The following is a 22877-nucleotide window of genomic DNA, read 5'->3' on the forward strand; positions in this document are numbered from 1 at the left end:
CACTGCGCCACCAGGGAAGCCCCCTTTATTTTTTAATTTTTTTTAATTTTTTTTTTTGGCTGCACAGCTTGCAGGATCTTAGTGCCCCGACCAGGGATTGAACCGGGCCCTTGGCCCTGAAAGCGCAGAGTCCTAACCACTGGACTGCCAGGGAATTCCCTGGTCCTTTTAATATATATATATATATATATATATATATATGTATATATTTGTATTTATATTTATAAATATATTCCATGCCTAGATAATTAAGGACAAATTATTCTTTCTCTTAAAAACATGTCTCCTAGGAAAACTTATAATGTATCATGTACATTTTCTACTAGTTACTTATCAAGTGACTCAATCATTTTAGTATGATTTTTTCCTCACTGATTTATATAAGTTCACAAATGAGGAAACTGAGACAAAGAACTAGAATATGATTTCTTCAAGGTAGTTGGAGCTAGAATTGGAATAAAGTTAAGGACCCCTAATTTGAAGCTTCCGTTTTGCCTTGTAATGCTTCCTGCTTTCCCACGTGGCCGTATCTCACTCATCTTTGCACTCCACCAAAAATTCCTGATCTATAAGATAAGGAATTATTTCAACTACATTACAGTTCTGTTTCTTCCCCTCCTCCAGCATTTATCTGTTCTCTGTTCACGTGAGCCTAACGGTTTTCCGTTTCTGACTCTAGGTCACCGGGTTGTTCCATAACCCAAGCATTGGCAATGCAATTCACATCGTTGTGGTTCGGCTCATTCTACTTGAAGAAGAAGAGGTAAGGAATAGTTTCCCCACCGGTCTTGTGACCTGGCTCTTCACACTCCCTACCTGCTTCCTTCAGAAGAGCTGTGGATGGACAAGAAAGAGGGTACCAGAAAGATGTTTGGAAGCCCATCCGTGTTATTTTCTTGGGAATTCAGGGATGTCAGGTGGGAGATAGAGAACGTTTCCAAGATATACAGACTTGAAATCACCTGACGGTCTTTGTATCTAGTAACTCACAAATCAGATTGACAGCAGTGACTAAGAATGTTCCACAGTGGAAACAAACTAAATCATGTTATGGCTGGGTGATTCAAATAAAAGTTAGGAGAGACATGGAAATACTGAACCTTTTACACCGTTTATTTACCTCTTGCGTATTAATACATGTCTCTCGGATCTGGGCCCGCTTGTCTCTCCGCAATTTTACTTGGGGATTCTGTCTCTTCTCAGAGACTTAGAGAGCATGTGTATGCTGAGACTCAACTGATACCTCAAGCCCAGACCTCCTACTTGAGCTCCAGACTTACATCCAGTTGCTTATTTGACATCTCAACCTGGATGTGTTCTACTCCACTTGAACTTGGAAACTTAGTCCAAAGTGGAATTCTTGATTACTCCCTGCCCGAATCATCTCAGCCCTGCCTTCCACCCTTCCCCTACCCTCCATCTTACCCATCTCAGTAAACGGTGCTATTGTGCACTGTTACATAAGCCTGGGAGTCACTCTTGCTTCCCTCCTTTCTTATCTTCCACGTTCCACAGCAAGGCCCACCGTGCTCCTACCTTCAAAGTGCATCTCAAAATCACCCACTGTTCATCATGTCCACAGTCATTGTGTTGGTTTATGGCTTTTATCATATCCTGCCTAGACTACCACAGTGAGATCCCAAATGCTCTTCCTATTTTAAGCCTTCCCTGACACCCCCAGCACCCTAATCCAATCTCTGCGTAGCAGTTAGAATGGCAATTTTAAATACAAATTGAGTTGCTCCACTGAGCAAAACTATTTAATGGATTTATGTTGTTTTTAGAACAAATTCAGCATTTCTTACTGCGTCCTGCAGAGACATTCATGGTCTAGCCTCCGTCCACCTTTCCATTTTTTCCTTGTGTCACTCTCTGCCTCGCTTACCCCACATCCCCCCACTTTGCCCACCCCCGCACTGGACTTCAGATAGGTTCCAGAACACGCAAGGCCCCCGTCAGCCTCATGGCCTATGCACTTGAGGTTCCCAGTGCCTGAAGCACCCCTGCCCTGGCTCTGCTCAGTGACTGACACCTTCTCACCTCTCAGGCCTCTGTTGAAATGCTGCCTCTTCAGAGAGGTCTCAATGACCAGCCTACCCAAAGCTGGTCCCACTTAACTGTTCTCCATCACGGAAAGTGATTTACTTCCTTTATTGATACCACTCTTACAATTCATTAACAGTCTGTGTATTTGTTTTCTCTTTTCTTATTTATCTCAGCCACCATCAGAATGTGAATTCCATGAGAGTGGTAACTATGTCCCTTTATCCTTGGCTTTGTCTCCAGCACTGAACACAGTGCCTGGCCATGAATGAATGAATAAATAAATGAATGAAGTAAAATTTAGTGAATGACTGAACCAGCCAACCTGATGAAATGACTTTGCAATCTATAGCACTTAGCCAGCAGCTGAGATATGTGAAGAAGGGCATCGTTCAAATCTTCATCAGCAAGAGATCTGAGGTCAGAATGCTCAGGGCAGGGTTGATTGCTTTCGGAGGAGAAGCCTCCAGGCAGAAGATTTTAAAACAACGATCTCTGGAGCCTGATCCTTTTTCCTTCTTCTCCCCTCTACCATCGCTATTTCCCTTAGTCACTCAAGATATACTTTGGGTATCTTGGAATACCGATGGATATATTATTTCCCTTCCTGTAAACCTTTTGTTAAGAAAATTTACCCAAAACTTACAAACCAGGCAAAACAAAAACTATGTGTCCTTTCAGTGTCTAACATGACCTATCTCACTCTATGGGAATGTAACTTTGTTTGATTATTATTCATGATTGATTAGGGTCTAGACATGGTAAAGTTAGGTGTTAACATGCAGGAAACTGATAGAGTACAAATGGGTTTTGGACAGTAGAGATGGAAATGATTTGTGTCCAGCAAGAAGATAACTCCAAAGACTATGGTTTTATTGGTCTGTGGAACATTATGTAATTTTGTATCTAATGTAGCAGTCTTAGGCCAGCATTCTTTTTTTTTTTTTTAAACTGACTATAGTTGCATCAGTTTCATATATCTGCCTTCGAACCAGCTTTGCCATCTTGCCTGTCTCCTTATTAGTGAGTTAAATATATCTTGAACATGTGCTCACTATATATGTCTGAGAATTATGTTTTTAACTTTTTGAAAATTATACCTGGATACCTTGGAAGACAAATTATCACTACTGTATAATGGCCTAGCATATATGCATGCTTAGCTACAGGGGGAAAAAAGGAAGGTTCTTCTGGGTGTGGGAAGGAAAAACCTTTACCCTCTGCAGTTTCAACAGCAGCACTAGTGGGAGCTCAACATGTGGCTTCTGTGGATTTTGGGCCCCTTTTAACTCTGTAGCTCTTCATTCCAGGAAACAATGCCGCCAAAGTCTTGCTTCCAGTGGAATCCTTTGAAAGAACTGGATTGGCCATTACCTCTCTGACCCCACCACAGTTACATTGTTTTTCTTCTTCCCTTCCTCATTTCGCAAGTGCAATGAGACACAAATGATTTGCTGCAAAAATCCACGGCTTCCTTTCTCCCACTTGCCAAATATCTTCCTCATTCAAGCTTTTATAGACTCTCCAAGGGGTACAAGGTTCATAATTTGACAACAGAACGGCCAGCTCATTGGAGAGTTGCAATTCACAATTCTCATTTTCTTGATTCCCAGATCATGGCTCTAACTATTCTTCACATCTTGGACTAATGAGCAGCCCCATCAACAGCAAACAGCAATGATTCCAGCCCTTAACTTACATCAGGGTAGCAGCCACAGGCAGGAAGTACAGTGTGAGGTACTGGGAGGTGACTGCTCTTGAGCAAGGAGACCTGAGTTCGAGTCCTGACTCTGTCATCATCCCGTAGGTAACTCTGAGAAAGTCCCATCATTGCTGCATCCCTCCTTTTTTCTTCATCTGTAAATGAGAAGCACGTTGTGGTACGTCAACTCTATGTCTCATGCTGTGCTAGCTGGTGAGGGTACAAATATGAATCAATGTCGTATTTCTGATTGTGAGGAGCTTAGCATCTCCTGCACAAAGGCACAGAATAGAAAATTTCAAATTGAGCTTGTCATGAATACAAAGAAAAGAAAAAGAGTACCTGGGATAAGGAAGGATACTTGGATGTCTATGCTGGGTTTTAGAGGACGAGAAGAAATTAACCAGTGAGGAAGGACATCCCAGGAAGGGGAACCTAGAAGTAGGGGCAATAGCCTTAGTGCTTAAACTAAGCACTAAGCATGCATATATGCTAGACCATTTATCTGTGAGGGGCTGTGAACACACCACTGATCATGAACCACAAAATGGGAGGCTCAGAAACCTTGCTGTGAAAAAAGGAAACAATGAGATTTTGTCGGAGGCAGGAGAGAAAACAGCCGATCGAAACCTGCCCACCTCCGTTCATACCTGGTCTTGTTCCACTGTTACCTGTCTCTGTGTGTGATATCATCATCCTTCCTGTTGTAGGAGCCAAAGACCCAGAAGGCATCCATGACACCTCCTTCTCCCCCCTCCACCCCGTATCTAGCCCATCATCATGTACTCACAGTTTTCTCTGACCGTCTCATTTACATCACTTTAATTCAAGATACAGTTATCTCTTTCCTGGGCTATAGTTGTATGTACTTTCTGGTCTGCTTGGATTCCTTTTGATCTTGTTTTCTCATTGCAGCCAGGATGATCTCTAAATGGTAATCTGATTATCTCTACCGTCCTGACACCCCTTTCCAAAGCCCATCCCTGGTTTAAAGCAATCCAGTGTTTCTCTGATTCCCTCTCTAATCACTTACTATGCCCTCCTTGCTCTTGAGATAGAGTGATAGTCTTCTACTTATCATGCTTTCTCCTGCTGCTGGTCTTGTTGCCTGGACTGTCTTCCTTTTTGACTTCACTTAGTTAACACCTTCATCCTTCAGATCTCAGCTCAAGTGTCTCCTGGCTGGGGAAGCCTTCCCTGATGTCCATGCCCAGTAATATTTTATTATATACTCCCACAATACTGCATTTCTCCTTCATAGCACATATCCGAATTGTAACTTTACATCTATTTGCCTGATACACTTTCCTCCGTTAGTGTGTAAGACTGGGTCTGGCAAAGGTTGGGTCTGGTGTTGCTTGCCACTTAGCCCTACTGGTATATAACAGATAAGAGGAAGAGTGAATGAGTGAGGCCAGCAGTCAGTGGGTGAAGATAAGGGGCCAAGTCATGACAAGCCTGTGGCCCCATAAAGGGGTTTGGATCTAATCCTGTGGGAGTCTCTGGTTGATTCCAAACTGAGAGGTGAAATGGAGAGAAAGGCATTAGAGAGATGGCTCTGAGGCTCTGTGGGAAGTGACATGAGGTGGGGAACACTGAGTTAGGTCTCTTCCATCAGTGACTTTCTATGGCTCTCATCTTTCTTTTTCAAAGTCATACCTGACAGCTAACAGCATTTTGGACTTCATTTTCTGTGGTGGGTTCCAGAGACTTGGTGATTAACCTACATACATAAAATACAGTTTCTCTATGTCAGTTACTGCCATGTAAAAAACCACTGGGGAATTTCATCACATTTTGAGAATAAATTAGTCGGATGCAATACTAATTTGGGAGCATCCTGGAGACGTCTCAAAGAATAGAGGGTCACATTTTGGACCAGTGGAAACTCAGGTACACAAAACCATGAGCTGGAAAGATTTGTCTAGCATATTAAGACATCATGGTGAGATGAGATTGACCATGTGTTGATCATTTTTGAAGCTAACTGATGGATTCATGGGGATTTATTACACTACTCCTTCCACTTTTGTATATGTTTGAAATTTTCCATAATAAAAAAGTTTTTAAAAATTAAAAAAAAAAAGACATCAGGGACCAAGCAATCAGAGTGGCTTCAGAGATGAGCCAGCTTGCTCTCTGTCCTATCCTGCCTCCATCCAGCCCTAAATCAAATTCTCATTTCCACTTTAGGACCCTAGTCCTATCCTTTGAACTTCCATTGTCCCTCAAGGACTCGCACATGAACTTAACCTTTAGCCCTTTCCACTTTAGACCAACTCATTCAATGGCCTCCCTGCTCTACTTTTGGGCTGGGGTTACGGATAGGATTGCTCCCTTCCCTCCTACTCTTGTGAGCAGTTAACATTGTAGTGAGCACAGGTCTATAGTCAGTCCCCCCTCTTTCTAGTCATGTAACCTTTGGTAGGTTACTTATCTGTGTCTCCATTTCTTCATTTGGTAAATATTTACTTGCTAGGGTTGCTATGAGAATCAAACGTGTTCATTCATGTAATAGTCAGCCTCGTATCTGGCTTGTAGAAACCACTCCATCAGTGTTACTTGTCAGTATCATTCTTATTCTTATCATTGTCATCATCATCAGGTCCCACAACAACCCTGGAAACTTGTTACTGTAATACTCATTTCACAGATGAGGAAACTGTACCAAAGTCCTTGACAGAAAACAAAAAACGTAAAGGAGAAGATTAGAATCATAAGAAGTTGGAGGCTTCTTTTAAGAACAGGATGGAGACAAAACTGGGATGGGAGCGAGTTGGGATGACGCCAGCCAGATGGGCCCCAGGTCGCTGTGCCATTGAGGGGTAGAGCCTGCGGGTGTCAGGCTGGCTTGAAGGAGCTGCAGTAGAGCTGACAGACGGGAGGGAGATGACTTTTCACAGAGGATTTCGCTCTTGGTCTCAGAGTGATTTAGTGTTGGGTTCACTTCTGTGAGCCTCTGGAGTTAAAAGCCTGTTAACTCCAGCAGTTCAGACTGGTGACTTCCCTGCCCCCAGGGTGATTTGTGGGTCTGTTATAACCTATAGAACTGCTGCTTTTTCAAGATAAATGTCAAAAATAAGGTAAATGAATTCTTACATTCATCACTTTTTTTAAAAATCAAGTATCTCGGGCTTCCCTGGTGGCGCAGTGGTTAAGAATTCTCCTGCCAATGCAGGGGACACGGGTTCGAGCCCTGGTCTGGGAAGATCCCACGTGCCACGGAGCAACTAAGCTCTTGCACCACAACTACTGAGCCTGCACGCCTAGAGCCCGTGCTCCGCAACAAGAGAAGCCACTGCAATGAGAAGCCCGCACACCGCGACAAAGAGTAGCCCCCGCTCGCTGCAACTAGAGAAAGCCCACGCTCAGACACGAAGACACAGTGCAGCCAAAAATAAATAAATTAATTTTTTAAAAAATCAAGTATCTCCGGCTTCCCTGGTGGCGCAGTGGTTGAGAGTCCGCCTGCCGATGCAGGGGACACGGGTTCGTGCCCCGGTTCGGGAAGATCCCACATGCCGCGGAGTGGCTGGGCCCGTGAGCCATGGCCGCTGAGCCTGCACGTCTGGAGCCTGTGCTCCTCAACGGGAGAGGCCACAACAGTGAGAGGCCCGCGTACCGCAAAAAAAAAAAAAAAAAAAAAAATCAAGTATCTCTTCCTTTGATCATCAGATGAGTTATTCCACTTTACTGCTTTTCCCTTCTCTGCCTGTTCTCTTTCTTCCAGGAACCTAAGCCTGGCTAGCAGAGCATGATCAGATTGTGCGTTGAATCGCAAATTCTCAAGGAAATCAATACATGATTTTTTTTCATTGTAAAGAGAGAGCTACAAAGAGAACAATTTATAATAAACGCCATGTTCTTGCAAGATCATCTTCTCTCTCCCATTTGGGACTCTTTCTGCGAGCCACCACTGATTTCCTCTAGGTCACCTCCCTGTCCAATCAGGTCACATACTCAAATAAATAGGAAAGGGGAAGTGGGAAGTGAATTGGACTTGTTTTAGAAAATGAGGTGAGAAAAAATGATGAAAGAACAAAAAGGGAAATCTATTTTTGTTTTCAAAGGAAATATGAAAAAAATTTGTCTGGATGGGGGTTTGTTTTGACAAGCTCGAATAATGACGAGGATGCTTTATAGGAAATGTTTGGTACTGTACAAGTCTCCCCTTATTCATTGTGTGCCAGTGTGATCTCTCCAAAGCTCCTCTGTATCTTGTGTGTGCTGAGGGCTGCATGGTGTTGAGGTGTAGCTAATAACACTAACCAAGGCTCCTGGGATCAAGTACATTCAAGAAACTGAGAAAGTGTTGGACTTAACCTCTTATGAGACTTGGAGATAAAAAGGCTGAGGAGGCTGAAAAAAGGGGTGCTTAATTCAAACTTCCTGGAAGAGTCACGACATCTAGCAGACAAGCAGTAAGCACTGAACTTGTGTTAAATGCCACATACTGTAGATGAAAGTTCTGCACAAGGGCAAGGCACCCAGCTACAAATGACCAGCAACTCAGTTAATTACACTTGCTTTGTCTGTAAGAGGAACTGACAGAGGCAACAGGGAGAAAGCAAGCAAGATTTGGGGGTAGACTTTGGGCCAATATTTTTTTTTCTCATGTCAATGAAAATTCAATTAACTATCAAGTTAAGAAGATTAAAAAAAGGGAATTTTATTTGAGCTAAACTGAGGGTTATAAACCGGGAACAGATTCTCAGAAAGCTCTGAGAATAACATCACACAGTTTTAACATTTTAACCTAGTGCAGCAAGTGCTGTGAACCAAGATGCGCAAGATGTATTTGTAGGAAACGACTCCAGATTGGGGGCAGGGAATGCTCCTTGGAAATGCCCCAATTGAATCTTAAAGAATTAATGGATGCTGAGTAAGTTAAAGGGAGTAAATGATGAGAGAAAGGAGGTGTTCTAGGCAGAGCAAGCAGCCAGAAGAAAGTAAGGAGAAAAATAACGTGTGCGTGGGCCTGGGGGAAATGGTGATACAGGCAGTTTGAATGTTGCTGGAACATAAACTATGAGGTTGAAACTGAAGGGAGGGCTTCCTGGAGGTTAGACTTTAAAGGGTCTTGAGTCTTACATGGTGATATGAGCAGACTTTGATTTTGGCTAGATTAACTTGGCAATGGCAAGGAGGATAGATTTATCTAATTTTTTATTTTATTTATTTATTTATTTTTTTGGCTGCGTCGGGTCTTAGTTGCAGCACACAGGGTCTCCGTTGAGGCATACGGGTTTTTTCATTGTGGTGTGGGCTCTTCGTTGTGGTGTGTGGGCTTCTCCCTAGTTGTGGCATGTTGGTTTTCTCTCTCTAGTTGTGGCACGCAGGCTCCAGGGTGCGTGGGCTCTGTAGTTTGTGGCACACGGGCTATCTCGTTGAGGCACACGAGCTCAGTAGTTGTGGTGCACGGGCTTAGTTGCCCCGTGACATGTGAGATCTTAGTTCCCTGACCAGGGATCGAACCCACATCCCCTGCATTGGAAGGCGGATTCTTTACCACTGGACCACCAGGGAAGTCCTGGGAGGATAGATTTAAAGAGAAGAAAGAAGGAAAACAGTTAAGAGATGCTGTAAGGATTAATCCAGGCATAAAATGATGAGGGTTTGAACTAGGGCAGTTGGGAGTAAAGATGGAGAGGAGGTAAAGTTAGCAGCACATCATGACAGATTGAGATGCCGAATAAGGAGAGAGGAGAGACCAGCAGGAGGACACTGATGGTGGTTCCTGTAACTAAGAGGATGCAGGAAGAATAGCAGGTTAACGTGGAGAGAAAGGATTTCGGGGATGCTGAGCTGTGGGTACCTCTGGTGTCATCTGGAAGGGGGTGTCCATCAAGAGATTTGGGTACATGAGTTTGAACTCCAGGAGAGGTTTGGAATGAGATTTGAGAGTTAATAGTGTATAGGTGATTTCCCAAAATACAACTGTGATTGAGAGTGAACTAGCAATGAGCCAAAAGCAGGGCAGAAGAGCCCATAAAGGAGCCCAAGAAGTGGCCAGAGAGTAAAACGAGGAAGGAGAGCTGGGGATCTTGGAAGGAGAGGGTCTCTGCCTGTGTTTGTCTCCTTCCTGGTGGTGGGAGTGTGAGGTGGGGGAGATAAATAAGCGATAACCATTGATAGGTGAATTGCTAATTCTTTGCAGTTATTCAAACAGAAGGTTTAGAGAAGTCTTCAATAGTTTGGAAACCACCATTCCTGGATTAGTAGCTGCATACCTTGCATCACAACCTTGCTCTGCCAAAACCTGCTGAATTACTTCCCTCTCTGGCCTGAATTTCCTCATTGTTTCAATGAGAGGATTGGGTTTATTGTTCCCAAGATCCTTCAGGGAAATGGGCTCGTAGTAATGATGGGAAAATTGGAGGCAGAATTTATGCTGCGGCATCTGGAAGATGACTGCTTTCCCCGTGATGGTGAAGATATGTCCTTGCTGACACTGAATTTGGCTCAGAATCCAGGGACAGTGGATGTTTGTAAACATTCACTTTTCCTCAAACAGACACATGTGGATTGGTATGTAAGTTCTTCCAAAATCGTGAGTCCAGCCAGTGTATAAAAGGACAGTATAGCACAGGGAGATCAGCTCTGTGGTTTGTGACCAGCTAGAGGGGTGGGATAGGGAGGGTGGGAGGGAGGGAGATGCAAGAGGGAGGGGATATGGGAATATATGTATATGTATAGCTGATTCACTTTGTTATAAAGCAGAAACTAACACACCGTTGTAAAGCAATTATACTCCAATAAAGATGTTAAAAAAAAAAAAAGGACAATATTGAAGGAAAAAATTGGTTTTTTCCAGTCTGGCAATATCCCACCTTGAGCTGTGTGCCCCCTCCAGGGACTGTGAGCCGCAGGAGGACATTTCGAGAGGGGCTCCATCTGCTTCTGCCTGTGTGGCCACCTTGGCTCTAACAAGCTTTTACATTCATGGCTATTTAGATAGAGAACTTAACTGAACCTCAGAGAGGGTGTGTGGATATGTGGGTCTGTGATATGTGGGCTCTTCCTACCCACTGTAACCCATCTGAAAGATTATAGGTTCCCTTTGATTCAAAACTCTGGGAACTCACACGTATTTAATTAGTAACCCACATAGACTCATACTGAAAAGTGCTTTATAACAGCAGTCCCCAACCTTTTTGGCACCAGGGACCTGTTCCGTGGAAGTCAATTTTTCCACTGACGGCGGCAGGGGGGATGGTTCAGATGGTAATGCCAGTGATCAGGGCGCAGGGGTTTCAGGCGGTGACGTGAGCGATGGGGAGCGATGGGGAGCGGCAGGTGAAGCTTCACTCATTTGCTTGCCTGCTGCGCACCTCCTGCTGTGCGGCCCAACTCCTAAGAGGCCGCGGACTGGTACCGGCCCACGGCCCGGGGGTTGGGGACCCCTGCTTTATAAGACCTTCTATTGCAACCCTCTAGCCTTGATTCAGATCAGTTATCATTTTTAAGGTATTAATTTTTTTTGAGGTAATTGTAGATTCACATGCAGTTGCAAGAAGTAGTACAGAGAAATGCCATATACCCTTCGCCCAGTTTCCCCCAGTGGTAACATCTCATATAACTTTGGTACAACATTAGAACCAATAAATTGATATTCATACAAACCACCTACCTTATTCAGATTTCACCAGTTTTACAAGCACTAATTGATGTGTGAGTGTGTGTGTGTGTGTGTGTGGGTGTGTGTGTATTCACAGTTAGTTCTATGCAATTTTAACATGTATAGATTTCTGGAACATTTGCCACAGCACAGAACAGTTCCATTACAAAGATCCCTCATGCTACCCTTTTGTACCTCCCTTCTGTCTACCGACCTAACTCCTGGAAAGCACTAATCTGTTCTACGTCTCTATAATTTTGTCATTTCAAGAATGTTATATAAATGGAATCATATAGTATATAACCTCTTGAGATTGGATTGTTTTCATTCAGTGTAATTCCCTTGAGATCCGTCCAAGTTGTGTGTATGGAGAGTTTGTTCCTTTTTGGTCCTAAGTAGCATTCCATAGTATATAACAGTTTATTTAACCATTCACTCATTGAGGGACATTTGGGTTGTTTCCAGTTTTCTGCTATCATGCATGAAGCTGCTATAAACATTCCACTACCGGCTTTTGTGTGAGCATGAGTCTTCATTTCTCTGGGACAAATGTCCAGGAATGTACTTGCTGGGTCATAGGGTAGTTGCATGTTTAGTTGTTTAAGAAACTTCAGACTGTTTTCCATAGCGGCTATACCATTTTACGTTCTCACCAGCAGTGTACAAGTGACCCAATTTTACCACATCCTTACCATTGTTTGGATGCTGTCACTTTTTAAAATTTTAGTCATTCTGATAGGCAGGTAGTGATATCTCATTGTGGTTTTAATTTGCAGTTCTCTGACGGCTAATGAGGTTCAACATCTTTTTGTTGTGCTTATTCGCCATCTGTATATCCCCTTCAGTGAAATGTCTCTTCATGTCTTTTGCCTGTTTTCTCATTGTTCTTTTACTGTTGAGTTTTGAGAGATCTTTAGATTTTCTAGAGGCAAGTCTTTTGACAGCTATATGGCTTACAAATACTTTCTCCCACTCTGTAGCTCATCTTTTCATTCTCTTCACAAGTTTCTCTCAGAGCACAAGTTTTTCATTTTGATGAGGTCCAATTTTTCAGTTTTTCCTTTTCTGGATCATCTGATTAGTATCCAGTCTCTGAACTCTTTCCCTAGGGACCCAAGACTTTCCCCTATGATTTTTTTCGAAAGTTTTATATTTTACATTTCAGTCTGTGATATATCTTGAGATAATTTTTGTATAAGGTGTGAAGTTTAGATCAAGACTCATGTCATTCCTCAGAATTTTGTAATTTTCCAGATACAGATCCCGTACATGTTTTGTTAGATTTATACCACTTTCATTTTCTTTGGAACAATGCAAAATGGCATGATTTTTAAATTAATGAGTATTCTTTCAGAGACTTCCTCCCCCCAAAATAAACAAACAAACAAATGTAGGGTTTAAAACAAACCTCAAAGCAATCTAATCATAGCTAATGTTTTGTCTGATAACTTGCCTTCTTGTCTGAAGGGGAAGTAAGGCACCTTTCTAATGAGGCTGGTCACCGATTAGAAGTACAGCTTCATCAAGGAGCCCCTGTTCTCATAGTCTTTGATTCAGTAACTGACCTGAGTGACCTTCAGCTAGTTCTTCACTTCTCTGAGGTTTAACTTCCTCTTATTATAAAATGAAAATTACAATGCTTTCTTTACAAATAACGCTGAGAAGATGAAACTAAATTAGAGAATTTATGTGAAAATATCTGGCACATAAGTAAATAAATGATCAAGAAATGTTTCTTTCCTTCCTTTTCTCCTTTCCCATCCTTCTACCCTCCACCCTCACTCCTTTTCTTTCCTCCATTCGTAATTCATGCCACCTAGCCAGTTCCTTATGGTGGGTGTGGGATGTTTGTTCCAGTAGGGTTCCTGTTCTAACTACAGTTTGACTAGTTGAATAGGAGACTGACTTACCTGTGCCCAGCTAGTCCCCAGAACCTCTCTCCCTCCACCACCATATACCCTATAATGGATGCTATAATGATGAGAATTGTTAAATAATGAAGTCTGTTGCTTTTATTTAAATTTTTTACACTAGGGAGTTCAGTGAGTTTTTATGAGCGATGAGCCACCTGTCTGTGTTTTCATGAAGGGAAGGTGATCTATGGTAGTCAATTAGCATGGGTGGGGGGACCTGGGAGTACCTCTGACAAGCAAGTACCTCTGTTGGATTTGGGTGTGGGCCTTAGCAAAATACAGAATATAGAGAAGCAAGCTCATAGTTTGATGTAGAGACAGCCCTGAAGATCTTGGGCCGAGCCCAGAGTAATAGACTTGGATTGGAGTGAGCCAAGGGAGGTAGTCATTCTCCACGTAGAATCCACCCTGTTTAAGAGATGGCACTATATAGAGATCCTGAAGAAATGAGGCAAGGGAAAGGAATTTCTCCTTTAGAAATTCAAATTAAACTGGAGCCCTTCTAGGGCTGATTATCCCTTTTTTCTTCTCTCCCATCTGACAAGTGTTCATCCAGTTAATTTGGAACAAGCCCTCTCCTTCCATCTCCAATAGTAACTGCGGGCCAGCTAGATAAGACTCGGGAGCCCTTGAAGTTGCAGGCTGGGGCATCTACCTCAGCATCCTAATTGTTGTCAGACAATCAATGATCCTAACTGGTTAAAAGCCTGGAGAGATTATGTCACCCTCTGCCCTTTACCCACAGATGTCAAACCAAGATGGAAACCATGGGCAAGGAAACATCCAGTACATCCTTGCAGGATACCTCATGAAAGGAAGATGCTTTTTGTTGAAAATCTATTCATTTTGCATTAGAAATAAAAATGTCTCTTTGGAATTGTATTGGCTTAGGAAGAAGAGAACCAGTAGAAATAGAACTTCAAACAGATCTTGGTCTTTGCTAATATATTTTTAGTTTTTCTTCAAGAGCTACTTGTTCCAGTAATAATTTCTATCCTGCAGTGCTCCCCTTTGCGTTCTTTTAGTGGAAGTCATGGGAATGATAGTGTTTAGAGAAGGGGGTTGGCCCAGAGGAGTACATTGGCCTCCCTGAATTCTTGCCAGATGTCTGGGACACCCACCCAGAGCTCATCTCACCTAGCTGCTTCTGAAGACTAAAATGATGGGCTCTGACCAGAAAAATCACCCATGCCAATCTCTTCCTCTTCTTTCTCCAGCAAGGATTGAAAATAGTTCACCATGCAGAGAAGACACTGTCCAGCTTCTGTAAGTGGCAGAAGAGCATCAATCCCAAGAGTGACCTCAACCCTGCCCATCATGATGTGGCCGTCCTTCTCACCAGGTACCCCAGAACCAGGGGCTGCAAGGCAGGGAGGGCTGGCAGGTGAAAGGGTTGCCAGGTATTCAACCTCATGAGATTCTTCTGCTCTTTGCTGCTCTTGTCATTTAAAAGGCAGCGTCTATCAACTAGACACTTCCTGACTCCCATACCTGTAAGGGAGCAGTCAGCAAACTTGCTCAATGTGCACAGCTCTCTGTGTTAATAAACTGCATCTGCTCTTTCCTATCCCAGTGATGATTTCATCTTTAAAACTGGCTTTTCGGTGCAGCTCTATAAACAATCAGGAAGCTTGTTAGCAGATCCTCATTAAAGGCTCCTTTAACTCTTAACCATGGAATTTCTCATCCTTTAATTTTCTTTTTAAAAATTTCCTCCAATTTAGAAAGCTGCAACTATCTCTACAGAAATCAGTCCTCCTTGTAACCCATCTCTGACTGATGTTGAAGACAGAATATGGGGAGAAGGTCCTCCCCTGAATAGGCAGAGTGGTTTGCTTGCACCTTTCTCCCTTTTACCCTCATGAAGATACTATTTGTTCTGACTACAGAGTGACCCTATGGTGCTAAAGAAGAACCGTCACACCTTCTAGGACTCATAGCTGTGAAAAGCTAGTGAATTTACCTGATCAACCTAGGCTCTTGGAATGCTATGTTTGCTCATTGATTCATTAAATATTTTTTGAGTACCTACTATGTAACAGACACTATTTTAATCTAGACAAATGAAGCTCTTAATGGGGGGAAAGTAAGTTTTCACTGGGCACTCCTATGCACATTCAGAGACATCCTGAAATCCAGAGATGTGTCGTGGAAGAGGCCTTTCAGCCTGGCCCTCCAGCTGAAGAGACCCTCATGAGCGGAAAGGCCCTGGGTGTCTGTCTGTTGTTCCTGGGGAGGACAGGCTGCCCCTGAACACCTTGGCTTGTCATCTGTCCCTTTGATAGGGTTATCCCAGTGCATAGGTTATGTACAAGGGATGTACATAACCTATGTACACCCTATCCAAATTTCTGCCTTACCCTGACCCAAAATTCCAATCATTAGAATCACTCTTTTGAGTGATAGTATCAAAACTTCGGTTGAATGCAAATACGTTCCAAAATAAGTCCGTGGCATAAACCTATTACGTTAGGTTCATTAGGTCTTATGACACCTGGGTTGATCATAGCTCCCCTGGGAAATAGGTTGGTGTGGGTGTAGAATGTAAGCACAGAGGCTTTGGGGAGCCAACAGGCAGCCAGGGAACATGAGGACCCAGGCAAGTGGCCAGGGGAAGACTTCGGTCTAGGCAGGACCTGGCTGTAGGGAAGAACCCTGGATCATGGGACCAACATTGGCCACCTGTGTCTCAGCACCGTCTCCTTTCTTTCCCTGAAAGCAGAAATAGTTTCTCCTCTCATTCGCACATGCATAAATCAGCATCGGCCACCTGTGTCTCAGCACCGTCTCCTTTCTTTCCCTGAAAGCAGAAATAGTTTCTCCTCTCATTCACACATGCATAAATCAGTGAGTTAATGATAGTTGGCATTTAGGGAGTATTTGACACGGGCCAGGCCCTATGCTACATCTGTTAGAACAATCATCATTCCATTTAATCCCCACAACAACCCTGGTAGTTCATTACTGTCAATCATTCCTATTGTACAGATGGGGAAACTGAGGCTTAATTATGTCACTTGCCCAAAATCTCACTGCTTTTAACAGGTACAGTAGAGACTTAAATCCAGGTAGCTTGACCCCAATAGCCATACTATTACTCAGTAAGAATACGAAGGATCTGTTCTCCTTTTTTTCTTACTGTGATAATTTTTCTTCCTTAGAACAGGGGTCAGGTTTCAAGCTTTGATGAACCTTATCAACTCCTAGACAGTAGAGAGAATTTCAAGTTCTGAAGCAGGATTTCTCAATATCAACACCATTGACATTTTGGGTTGGCTAATTCTTTGCTGTGAGGGGCTGTGCATTGAAGTGTATTTAACAGTATCCCTGGGGGCTTCCCTGGTGGTCCAGTGGTTAAGAATCCACCTTCCAATGCAGGGGACGTGGGTTCGATCCCTGGTCTGGGAACTAAGATCCCACACGCCACGGGGCCACTAAGCCTGTGTGCCACAGCTACAGACCCCACGCACTCGGGAGCCCACGCACCACAATTAGAGAGAACCCCACGGGCCACAAGAAAAGATCCTGCATGCCACAGCTAAGACCCAACGTAGCCAAAAATAAATAAATATCAGAAAAAAACAAAACAAAACACAGTATCCCTGGCCTCTATCCATGAGATGGCAGTAGCACCCTCCTCGAAGTTGTGACAGCTAAAATTGTCTCCAGACGTTACCAGATGTTCCCTAGGAGGCTGCGGGGAACAAAAATCAACCCCTGTTGAGAACCTCTGCTCTGAAGAAATAGGTAGGCTCAGGAAGGGAGGGAAGTATAAGACTGAACTTGCTTCTGGAGGACTACGCTGAGATCCACTTCAACAGAGCTCGCTATAGAGGTGCATTCAGTAGAAGGTGGGTTTGGTGTGAACACGCCTTGTGAAATGGGCCTGGTGGCTGCATGCCAAGGCGTGTTTTCTCTTTTACTATCTTCAGTGCATGGTGGAGGTGGAGCTGATCTCCTGGAGCTCTTTGCCTGCAAGACCACCCCTATCTTACAATCCTTTTGTTACCTGCTTTTATCTTCTTTAGTGCTGGATACTTAATAGGCACTCAATGAACAGTTATTTAAGGGACCCAACTTCCTGCACTTTCAGAAAGTTGGTAGATTACCAAAAAGCGTCATTCATCTTTTCCCAGCAGCTCCATGCAGACCTAGACTTTTTTTTTTTTAATGAAATAATAAAAAGTAAATCTAGCAGTAGGGGTGGAAAAGCGTTTGGTCGGTCCTCCCACAGACTCAGAAATTATTTGAAATGCTTGGGCTATATGATCCAATCTAGCTCTCCAACATGGAACTACCACTGCTAGTAGGGATGCGGATTCACGTCTGCTGCGCATGCTGGGAGATGACAGTTGCTTTCTCCTGTTCCATTGTCCCAGCCATTGCCTCTTGGAGAACTGAGAACTTATGGGGGTTCTCAGAGCCTGAACATTTTCTGTGGCCCAATGGACACAAAAAGCAGACCATTTATTGCCAGAAATCACACCCACACAAACCCCATGATCTGAAGGTCTGCAACCAGCTAAAGCTCAGAACCCTGTTGGCGTTTGTGCTAGTCTTTCTTGTCAAAGACTTCTTGAACTAAAGAAAACCATACAACTAATTAACAACTCTTCAAAACTCTTGTCACTGATTGAAATGAGCCCTTCTAGGATATGGGAGCACATTTTTATATTTAAAAGCTGTAACTAGTATTTTGTAAGATCCTAGGAGTGTTTGTGTGTCCATCCCCTCCCATATGCAGTATTGTTAGGGTGGTGGAACTGGAGAGACCATTAATTTGATCTCTGGATGGCTTGATTGCACCAATTCCCTTTTTCATGAATGACTAAAAATTCTCAGATGAGTTTTGATGACAGACCTCAGAACGACCAAAAAGGTGTTTCATGTCTGAAAAAACCTCAGCCACTGATGGTTCTCCCTTCCCTATTTAAAAGTTCAAATTAATTCCAGTTTTCAGTCAAATCCTTCCCTTATGGGTCAAATAATATAATTTGGCCTCTTGAGATTAAGAGCAAAAACAACTCAAAGTAAAACATTTGCCATAATTTCCTACCTTTTTCAGGTGTTAGTGAGATTCAATCATCAAGTGGTGAAATCAGAATAATTCTAGTGAATTCAAAATTGCTCCCTCATTCGTATGGACTATTAAAACAATTTTAATCATGCTTTACAGACCATATTGAATGTGAATTAATACCCAGATTTTTTCCAGGAGGGTTTTTTTTTTTTTCTAGATGTTTCTTTGAGTACCTCCTCATCTCTGTTCTTTACTTTCAGAAAAGACATCTGTGCTGGTGTCAATCGCCCCTGTGAGACTCTGGGTCTGTCCCACCTGTCGGGAATGTGCCAGCCTCACCGGAGTTGTAACATCAATGAAGATTCTGGACTCCCCTTGGCTTTCACAATTGCCCATGAGCTTGGACACAGGTAAAGGGCCAAGGAAACTGAGATCTCTTCCTCATGTTCATGCATCAGTATCAGTAGAGGGAATGGAGGGAAACTTAAACAGGGTGTCAGGAGAATCTGATTGCATTGTGGCTTGAGAATCACCCTCTTAAATCTCTGCTTCCTCACCTGTAAAGGGGGGAATGGGGAATCACACATGACAAAGATTCCACTGTCTTCTCTGCTCTGACCCCTTGTACCATTGACATCACAGAATCAAAGAGGCCACTGCAATTCTCTGAGTTAGAATGAAGCAAGCAGAAACAAGGAGACAAGCTTTAACTTAATTGATTAATTCAGGAATAACAATCCCTATTTAGTTCTTATGAAACTGTAATATTGTTAATATCACTAAAAAGTCATAAACCTTAACATTTTATGCCAGACGCTTTGCATTGTGTCACTGAATCCTCTCAACAACATTATGAAGTAGATACTATTGTTAGTCCCATTTTACTTATATGTATTAAAGGAGAACACTGAATAAAGAAAAACTGGAAAACCGCTATAAACTTGGAAAGCCCAGCAGACCAACACCAGTTAACAGAAGGTCCAAGTTGTCACACAAATGTGTGAATTTGATTAGGTGAATTGACAGAAGGCAGGTTTCAGAAAGGTTGAATAAAGGAATAATGAGGATTCTGGATTCTCTAGGTATCAGAAGTTCTCATGGAGGAAAGATCTTAGCTTATTCTTAATTTATTGGTGTATGTATTAACCACAAATAAGAGAACAGCACACTGATTGGAAACTCAGAGTGGGGAGTCATTATAAATGGCTCAACTATACCCCTGCCTGTTTAGGAATAGCCCTGTTCACTGGATTATTCAAGGCCCAGCCTCTCTGGCCTGAGCTTCTGCACCATTTTTCTCATATAATATTGGAACTTTTCAAAATACTTTTACCTGAAGTACAAAACCAGAGTATCGGCTTAGTGCTTATTCTGGATTTTCCCAACCAGTATTATGACCTTAGAGAATTCCCTTCACCTCTTTGTGCTTATTTCCTTATCTCTGAAATGAGTAGGTTGAATTAGGTACTGTGATTTCTTTGATCCTTACCAAAAAGCCCTGGGAGATAAATGTGATATATTCTAGTATCCTTAATTATCAAAAATACAAAGAGGTTAAGGGACTTGCTTATGATTAAATAATGATTGAGGACAGAACGCTAGGTCTTGAAAAGACCAGGCCATAGTTGTTGGCGTGTTGATAATAAGTTGGCAAAATGAAAATTATTAGTATGTGCAAATGCATAGGCATCCTCAATCCTGGTATGTGGAAGGACTGTCCCTTGTAACTTCCAATAAAGTCATTGGTATCAGCAGCATCTGCTGACCAAGCAATGTCAAGTGAATATAACTAGGTCAAACTGAGAAATGATTGCTCAAGACATTCCCAGCAATGGGATGCCCAAGCTAAAGAAAAGTGGAGAAGACATTCTCAAATGCTCACCACTTGTGTCAAGAATGGATCCTTTATATACTCAATTCAATTTGGCAGTTTTTAAAAAGTAAACTAGTGGTAATACTGCCATGTGATCCAGCAGTTGTACTCCTGGGCATTTATCCTGGAGAAATGAAGATTTATGTTCATACCAAAAAGCCTATACATGAATTTTTTTTTGCACATCTTTATTGGAGTATAATTGCTTTACAATGTTGTGTTAGTTTCTGCATGAATGTTTATAGAGGCTTAGTCTTAATAGCCAAAAACTGGAAGAAACGCAGGGGTTGTTTCAACTCAATATGGTAAATGGTTAAATAAAATGTGCTGGATCCATACCATGGAATACTACTCAGCAAGGAAAAGGAACCAACTATCGATACATGCAATGACCTGGATGAATCTTTGAACAATTACGCTCAGTGAAAAAAGCCAATCCCAAAAGGTTACATACTGTAAGATTCCACTTACGCAGCATTATTGAAATAACAAAATTATCTAAATAGAGACCATATTAATGGCTACCAGGGTTTGAGGAGGGAATGGGGGAGGGAAAGAAGTGAGTGTGGCTATAAAGTGCAATGTGAGGAATCCTTGTGATGGTGAAAATGTTCTATCTTGACTGTATCAACATCAGTATCCTAGTTGTGATATTGTATTACAGTTTTGCAAGATGTTACCATGAGGGGAAAGTGGGTAAAGGGTACATGGGACCTCTTTGTATTATTTCTTACAACTTGCGTCTGAATCTATAATGATATAATATTATAAAATTAATATATAAATATAATAAATTAAAAGTTTAATTTTTGAAAGAGGACCTTGGGCCATGTACAGATGACCTAAATAGAACACTGTCTTCTAAATGGCAAAACAAAAAGTTTTGGGTCACTGATAAGAAAGACAAAGTTGAAGGAAGACATATAACCTTGAGTTTGAGTGATAGAAAAAAATGCTTTGGTAAGACACAAAACGGAAGAAGAGAAGACATTAGGAGTGTCCTGAGAGGCTTGTTCATAGCTAAAGATGCTTCTGAGGTATTTAGTTCTTTCTTTAGGTGTAAAGTTCTAACTAGCTGTGGACCAAACTGAGAAACCCTGGGCAGATCAATGAAATGGCCTGAAGCTGCCCGGAAAAAGAAAAACACAATAAGCTACTATCCTAAGAAGATACTCATTATAGTTCAATGACAAAGATGCCCCATTGTTCTTGAAAACGTAGTTGTTTCATCACTGATTGCGTAGGATGCAAAAGAGAAAGTGAAGTTAACTAACTTGTGCTAAATAAATAGTTTGATTTTTATTCTGAGAAAATTTAAAATTCCGTTTATGAGAAGCCTGGATTACGTCCATCATCCATACCTAAGCTCTCATCCCTTATTGGGTGAGTTACCAAAAATGAAGATGGAATTCCAGCAGGAAATTTAAAATGTCTCTCTGAGACGTAGCATCCTTTTCCTTCAAGTAATGAAAATATCACGATAGAGATGAACACTTAAAATGCAATATCCACCCAATATATCCCACTCTTCTGGATTGTGATATTCCATTTATTTCATTTATAGAGCTTTGCTTGTTGCATATACCAAATTGATATTTTCTGAATGCGTTAGAAAAGCTCACATTCATACTTTGATGATTCTTGTTCTCTGCTGGTTCTGCTCCATCATAAAATAAACAGTAAAAGGCAGGGAATGTCTCACCAAGTGATACCCTGAAACCCAGGCAGTGACTTAGCTTACTGTTTCATGTCTATAATTTCATAAACCCATCTAACAGGAATTACAAAACAAAGATGTAGTAAAGCAGGCTAATCCAACAGCCCAGTTAGTTGTTTCAGACTGTAGTAGGCTCCTTACTCCAAGCTGCTCTTGAGGTTCATCCCGCCTGCTGGAAAGTAGCTTCCTGGAAACACCTTCCATCCCTTTGACCCCATGTGCTTTCCTTGTCTCTCATTATTCATTGACCCACTGATCCCATGTGACAGGAGTGCTGCCCCCATTTAGAGAAAGTAGACATGTCCAGAGGGACCTTTGTTTAGCAGCACTGCTTTTCTTTTGTTGGATGGGAGCACAGAGGAGTGATAAAACTGTAGGGGGAATGCTTTAGTGAATTAAAAACTTCAGAGGGAACAAAATCAGTTCCTTTTGGGGAACTAATATATTTAGAGTATAGGTTTGAAGCCACCCAGTATACAGGATCCAGCCATATGGCTTGTCTTTTTGGTTTTTTGGCCACGAGGCATGTGGGATCTTAGTTCCCTGACCAGGGATCGAACCTGCACCCCCTGCACTAGAAGGTGAAGTCTTAACCGCTGGACCCCCAGGGAAGTCCCGCTTGTCTTATTGGAATAGCCAATGCTAGAAAAACAATTATTCATGGAGATTTTTAGAACCATGCTTGTTTAGGATTTTTCCTAATTATTGAACAGGTGAACTTGTGGAATACCTTATGAACTGGGTAGGACTGGATTTGCAACAGGCTGGGGAAGGCTTGCTTGCGGGGTGGGGGGAAACAACTGTCATTGAATTAAATTCTTTGTGGTTGGGTGGTAAGAGCTCTGTAGATTAATTCCCTGACTCCTTTGTGAGTTTTGTATTCATGTGGAATGTGATCAGAGTCTGTAAGTAAGTTGATAACATCTTAATGCATTAAAAATAATACAAGAAAATCCCTAAATCCCCCAAAGACTATTTTCTGCAAGAGTTG

The 22877-nt window shown here is 42.2% G+C and overlaps 1 protein-coding gene across 2 annotated transcripts in view; it reads left to right on the forward strand.

The window, feature by feature from the left end:
• Positions 1-22877, forward strand: part of ADAMTS12 (ADAM metallopeptidase with thrombospondin type 1 motif 12) — a 383295-nt gene that overhangs the window by 215575 nt on the left and 144843 nt on the right. For both annotated transcript variants that reach the window (XM_027092637.1, XM_027092636.1), the window contains exons 5-7: positions 680-763; positions 14494-14618; positions 18557-18706. In XM_027092637.1, coding sequence (XP_026948438.1) covers positions 680-763; positions 14494-14618; positions 18557-18706 — 359 coding nt within the window. The remainder of the gene's footprint in view (positions 1-679; positions 764-14493; positions 14619-18556; positions 18707-22877) is intronic.

Source organism: Aethalodelphis obliquidens, unplaced genomic scaffold (genome assembly GCF_003676395.1).
Source record: "Aethalodelphis obliquidens isolate GAN/ISIS:26980383/991018 unplaced genomic scaffold, ASM367639v1 scaffold80, whole genome shotgun sequence".
Classification (NCBI taxonomy): Eukaryota; Metazoa; Chordata; class Mammalia; order Artiodactyla; family Delphinidae; genus Aethalodelphis; species Aethalodelphis obliquidens.